Source organism: Corvus brachyrhynchos, unplaced genomic scaffold (genome assembly GCF_000691975.1).
Source record: "Corvus brachyrhynchos isolate BGI_N302 unplaced genomic scaffold, ASM69197v1 scaffold30, whole genome shotgun sequence".
Taxonomy (NCBI): domain Eukaryota; kingdom Metazoa; phylum Chordata; class Aves; order Passeriformes; family Corvidae; genus Corvus; species Corvus brachyrhynchos.
Genome location: NW_008235742.1, coordinates 1,301,814 through 1,307,876, shown reverse-complemented (window position 1 = coordinate 1,307,876; position 6,063 = coordinate 1,301,814). Strand labels below are relative to the sequence as shown.

The 6,063-nt window shown below is 44.2% G+C and overlaps 1 protein-coding gene across 5 annotated transcripts in view; it reads right to left on the bottom strand.

The window, feature by feature from the left end:
* The window catches only part of ATP6V0A1 (ATPase H+ transporting V0 subunit a1), a 27,546-nt gene extending 21,538 nt beyond the window's left edge, over positions 1 to 6,008 (bottom strand). For 2 of the 5 annotated variants that reach the window (XM_017740360.1, XM_017740524.1), the window contains exons 1-4: positions 5,894 to 6,008; positions 5,498 to 5,595; positions 4,872 to 5,000; positions 469 to 572 (exon numbers count right to left, since the gene is read on the bottom strand). In XM_017740360.1, coding sequence (XP_017595849.1) covers positions 469 to 572; positions 4,872 to 5,000; positions 5,498 to 5,595; positions 5,894 to 5,909 — 347 coding nt within the window. In that variant the 5' untranslated portion in view covers positions 5,910 to 6,008. The remainder of the gene's footprint in view (positions 1 to 468; positions 573 to 4,871; positions 5,001 to 5,497; positions 5,596 to 5,893) is intronic. The other 3 variants (XM_017740303.1, XM_008639698.2, XM_017740414.1) reach the window with 2 other exon arrangements.
* Between the last annotated feature and the right edge of the window lie 55 nt (positions 6,009 to 6,063).

Below are 6,063 nucleotides of genomic sequence, written 5' to 3'. Positions count from 1 at the left end.
GGTACATTGGCTGCAAGGGTTAGAGCAGCCACAGCTGCCAGTGACTATGTCCTGGGCTCATGCTTCAGACCTCACTGAACCAAACCCCCACATCCAGATAAAGAATTGCACACGCACAGGGAAGCCTGGAAGCAGCTGATAAAGAGGATGTAGAACTATACAGTTATTTCAGACCATTATGTGCCCACAGTAGTTACAACTTTCAACAAAGCTGTGAGATCTCAGAATGTCTGAGGAGAGCACCAGACAGACTTACACAGAACAAACTGGGTTAATTCTTTGGTGCAAAGAGAAACGTGTGAAGCATAAACATGAAATGGGAAGTTAATATGGGCAGGAAAAGAACAGAGAGCTGGTTTTACATCAGCTTTCAGCTGCTTGGTGTGGAAAGTTCCACAACTATGCTCAAATCATTGTGGCTTCCACAGGCTGATAATCCCAAATCCAGGAATCCCAAACTGCAATTACCCGAGTCGGAGTGGGGCACCTCTTCCCATCTCGCTTGGCTCCAGCAGTGAAGAGGATTCCTCCAACAGGTCTGGATCCGCCATCTGCTGATGATGCAATTCAGCCTGAATTCACAAATCAATTAATATCTAATGAAACCAGTTAGTGGCATGCAGGGAATGAGGAGCCAGGAGATAGTTGGGGGAGACAAAGAAAGAAAGGAAGAAAGGAAAGGAAAGGAAAGAAAAGGAAGAGCAAACATAAGACAGCAAAAAGAGGAACGAGATGACAGAAAAGACAGCAAGAATCACACATGGAAGGAGAAAAACAAGAGGAAAAATGGAATGGCTCAGCAGGGCTTCCATACAAGAGGATTGAGGATTGTTGCAACAAAGGGGCTGAGAGATATATAAGTCTGAAGAAAGGCAGAATTCAAAAAAAAATTCCAAGTTTTAAATACAAGTGATGTTCCCAAGAATCATTTTTAATGGCACAAACCAGAGAAACACACTTGAGTCATGTATTTCCCCAGATATTAAATTAATTTATCCTTATTCATCGTATGGTTCACCACCAGGCACACACACTGCTTAGGGCAGGCTGGCAACATGGCTCATCTCTTGGCCAGCCAGGCATTAAAACAGGACAGTTTTACACTGTCCTTCTTTGCAACTCATTTGCAGGCTAAAATTCTTAGTAATATGGCTTGTAAGTGTCAGAAATTCAGGTCAAGGATGCTCAGATCACATCCTCTTGTGCACCATCTTCACACTTGTTCAACCCCGCCTCACACTTAGTTCTACCTCTGCAGCTTATATAATGAAATGCCAAAAATTACAGTTCCTGAGAACAACCAGAGGGCCAAAGTCTACCCTCTGTGGTATGCTCGAGGTCTTTCCCACAAAGCCATCAAGGGAACTTGCTAAATCACACTGGAAGGCAGAGTTTGACCCAAGGACACTTCATATCCACACACACACAGAGCACAGCCTTGCAAAATCTGTGGCAAGTGCAGTAACAGCCCCAGTCTCTGTATTTGGGCAGTAGTTGTGTCAGAATGAAAATCTCTCCAACACTTTACCTGCTTGTCAAATAAAAGTGTTTGCCATATACAAGAGAGTTTTTGCAAGGCTGACACCAAATGCAGCTCAACTGCTTGTACACACACTTGCTGCAGCTTAGGATGTAACATGAGGGAGGAAGCTCTTCATTCAGCTTGGAAAGGCACCACAGGGAATCCCTGATCCTTTCAGCTCTAAGGCAACTTGTTGCAACATCAAAAACTGAATTAAAATTCAGTTCATGGAGAACACAACTAAAATAAGAAAGTTTGGTACCTGAAAACGAAACACACAGACCAAACATCCCAGCAACTGTTTGACATCTCAATTTCAGGATGTTGAAGAACACTAAGTTACAATTTTAAGAGGCTTGTATTGTATTTCCAGTAATCAAGACTCTGTCTGCAGTAATTTTTTGTGACGTGATGCACATTTTAGCAGATGACTCATGAAAAAGGAAGGACAGCACATGTGACACCTTTGGATTTGCCCCACCTGAGAGATAATTTGTTATATATGTTTAATACTAGCTTGGCCCACTTGTGTCCTTTATTCAGGACAAGTCCTGCTTAGAATTACAAAACAAAACAGTTTAGAATAAATGTGGATTAAACCAGTTTTACTAAAAGAGAATGTTCTTTTGCAGGGATTATTTGCATTACGAATTCCATGTTCCTTAAATTCATTTCTCAACCATTCTGCTTTGATGAGCACACGCTTTCTAGAAAGGAAAAGGCACAGCAGCAGCAGCTCTGCAGCTGGAAGGATAACTAGAGCACTGCTGGGGGATTTAATAGAAATAAAAAATTGAGACTACGTGGAAATGGAGGAGCTATCCAGTTCCAGTGCAGGAAAACAGGATTCTGGGAAATTTACTTTGAAAATGAGTTTTCACCAGCAGTGAGTGAAATGTCAGAGTTATTGTGGAGTATTTTTTACTACATGAGGTCATTCAGGATTGGAATCCCCCAAGCATTTCCATGTCAGTAATCAAGAAGCAGAGTTTTCATTATTAAACATTTTTAAATTGCTTACTGATCCCCTGATCAGCATCCAGAACAGCACCTTTCATCTCAAAAGAGGTTCATTTCCTCCACTCATGATTCCAGTCCTGCCCAGGGATGGTTCTTGCCCAGTGCAACACCATACAATTCAAGCCCCTTCCAGGTCACAAACAGGACAAAAATCAATGTTCACAAGAACTAAAAAAAGATTCATGTCACCACCTAACTAGTAACCCAGAGCCAGACAGAAGTGACAGATGTAAAGCAAACAGAGAAAAGCAGATGGCAGAAGAGTCAGAGGGAGGAAGAAGGGACTGCATGCCATTAACCGTTACTTTTCCAGTCTTCTTTTACGCTCAGACTCTAGGCAAAGCTCTCAGAGAAATCTCTCCAGCTCATATCGCTCTTCATAAGCAAGGACAAGAAGACTGAGAAAAGGAGCATAATCATCAACATGGTGTGTTGGAACAAGAAATGGCTGCTTGGGCTGGAATGGTCACAGGAGGAACAAGAGGACATTTTGCCACCCTCCCTCCCCCCATGTTCGAACTCTGGAGAGTAAACGTCAAGCACGAAGGAATTGGAGAGTCAGCCATTTCTTGTGCAACTCATTACTATGAATAACATAATCTTAATTACAAGTTATTGTAGTCTTCAAGTGTTGAAAGTGCTGTGCAATGGCAGCATGGAGAAGGGGAGCATTGGCCACTCCAGGATGATGAGCAGAGGCAGTTCTGGGCTGCTCGGGGCTCACCCCGGCTGTTTGCTGAGCACAGCATGAACTGAGACAGGTTTAAATTGTCCACACTTACGTTTCACTGAACATCACCTGTGAGCTGTTCCGTTTGCTTTTACATAGAGCAGCACATGTTATTTGGTGTATTTTGTTTTATTACTACAGAAAACAGTAATCAAAGAGAAGCAGAACACATCTAAGCTTTCTGTGGCTGGTTTGTGTAAGGCTGTGGGTGACCTGACATGGACTGTTTAGAAAATTGATTTTAATCTTTAAATTTAGTTTGATCCCACTGCAGCTGAAGAAGAGGAGTGGGCAGCCCTCACTGGAGAGGACAGTAATTAACAAGGCCAAGTTGGATGGGACTTGGAGCAACCTGACCCAGTAGAAGGTGTCCCTGCCCATGGCAGGAGGGTGGATGGGGATGAGCTTTAAGGTCCTTCCCAACCCAAACCAGTCTGGGATTCATTCTCAATACAAAAGTGCTCAGGACTTGGGTTTACATGATACTCAGAACAGGCAGTACTACTTTAACACAGTAAAGTAATGGATTATCAGGTTAATCCTGTTTGTCCAAGGGACACTTTGAAGTGAACATTCAACACTCGAAGACAAGGGGTTTTTTGTACTGAAATCAACCCCACAACCCAGCAGCCCTCACACCAACAGCAGTATCTGTGTCAGCAGTGACTATGACTGGCACAGGACCAACCTTGGTGCCTGAACAGGCAACACCTCGTGCCAAAACAACAACAAAAAAAACCCGTTAGATAAACGGCCTGAAGTGTGCAGGAGTCCAGCTCCACTTGACAATAGCCCTTGTAAATACCAGGAGCCATTTCCGTTAAGAATTCTTTGATCAAATCCTGAGATTAGAGGAAACAGGACATCTACTCGGCAAAAACACGTCCTGAAAAACATATGGGAGCTCTTTGAGAGAACTGCCAAGACTCTTGAGATACTTGGCTTTACAAGGAAGGGTTATGTCTTCTCCCAGGCAGGATTTATGTCGGTGCCATGAACGACATCGGAGAAGCTCCTCTCAGGTCTAGTGAAAGTTGCCAGTTCCTGGCCCAGATGGTATTTGACAAAATGTCGAAGACTTTAAATGTCAGCTCTGCTCCACAACTGACCTCTGAGAGCTTCAGGGTTTGATCAAAGGCTCAATTCAATAATTAATTAATCTATTACTTCAGTGGACTTTTTATTATGACCCTGATGAGTCTCCACACAACACTTTAAAGGCTGAAGAGAATTCAGCTCGATCGTAACTCCTCTGCACGTGCACCGAAGAGACTCTTACCCATTCGGGACACTGCTTGCTGTAGCACCAAATTTTGGGGCTGTTGATGTGCTTTCAAAACTACTCACACCTTAATTATTTTACACAATTTTTAGACAAACCATTGCTTAACTAGAACAAGCCCAAATCAGCATCGTAGGAGGTAAATCATGGGTGTGTACTGCATGAAAAATGGAAAACAATTTGTGCGGCTTTCTTAAATGAAGCATAAAATGACCCTGCTGTCCAAAACAGCAACTAAAATATATTTGAGAATAAAAATGGTAATTTCTATGAGAAGAGCCAGCTCCCCAAGTGTTAAACCCCACTGGTATTCTGACCTCATCAAAAAACTGCTGAGTTTTACGCAGTATAAATTTTAATTCTGTCAGCTCCAGGAAGTTTCTCTTCAGAGCCTCCTGGTTGGTGTTGATTTCTTTAAGCTCGTTTTCAATTTTCTCAAAGTTTGCCTGGAAGATGTGAAAAGGAGAAAGAAAAAGGACTTTAAGCAATTCCATAAGTAAGTGCTGCTCAGTCTATCAACCCACAGAAGCAGGTGAGATGCTTCACATCCCCACCTAACTCGCATGGATTTACAGGTGCATCTCCAGCCTGCTGTGGCACAGATCCAGATCTGCCACATCTACAGGCAACTGCAGACTTCTCATACTCAGCCAGATTTTTATGGACTGGATTGATAAGAGTTTTATGACTCACCACCATAAATCATGTAGTTCCATCAGTTTTTGGCTCACTTCAATGGTGAAATTCCTATTGAGTACTCTCACCTCTGTATTTGGACAAACACAGCCAGCCCACTGTGTGCTGGCAGAACTGCTTCCAGGGACAGCTGGAGACTGAGCTAATGCCCTCCTGCCACTAAATTCTGCAGGCATTGACTAACAGAGACAATTTTCCCTGTTTCCGTCCAGAGTCCAACATTAGTTGAGTCTTAACACATCATTACCTCCAGGTCAATCATGTCACGTGGAAAAGGCACCTCCGGGTTTTCACCGGTGTCCATGATAGGAATGTTTGCCTTTTTAATCTCCTTCTCCACAAACCCTGCAGAGACAGCATCAAAAGTGTTAATTACAAACACTTCAGTGTCAAACAGTTACCCCAACCTGCACCTGGCCCCAGCAGCAGCTGATTCCTTCACCTCCTATTCCAAGATTGTCTAACTTGGCCAGTTATCTTCCGAGGGGGAGGTGAATCCCTGGAGGCAGCGAGCCGTGCCCCTGCCCTCACCCCTCTGCTCGGTTCCTAACACTGCCCTGCAGCTTCAGCCTGCCTTGACTGGGTTTTTTTTTTAAGCAAAACCTGCAGAGTCAGAGCCACATCAACCCTAGTGGGAACGTACGGAGTTTTCGGTCCATCTCCTCGCACCTCCGGACCTCATTGACGAATTTACGGTGGAACACGTTCACGTCGGGGTTCAGCTGCAGGGAGAGACACGGGACTCAGCAAACCCCTACCCCCGGGGCCGAGCCTCCCGGCAGCGGGGCCGGGGCTGCTGAGCCCCAGCGGCGC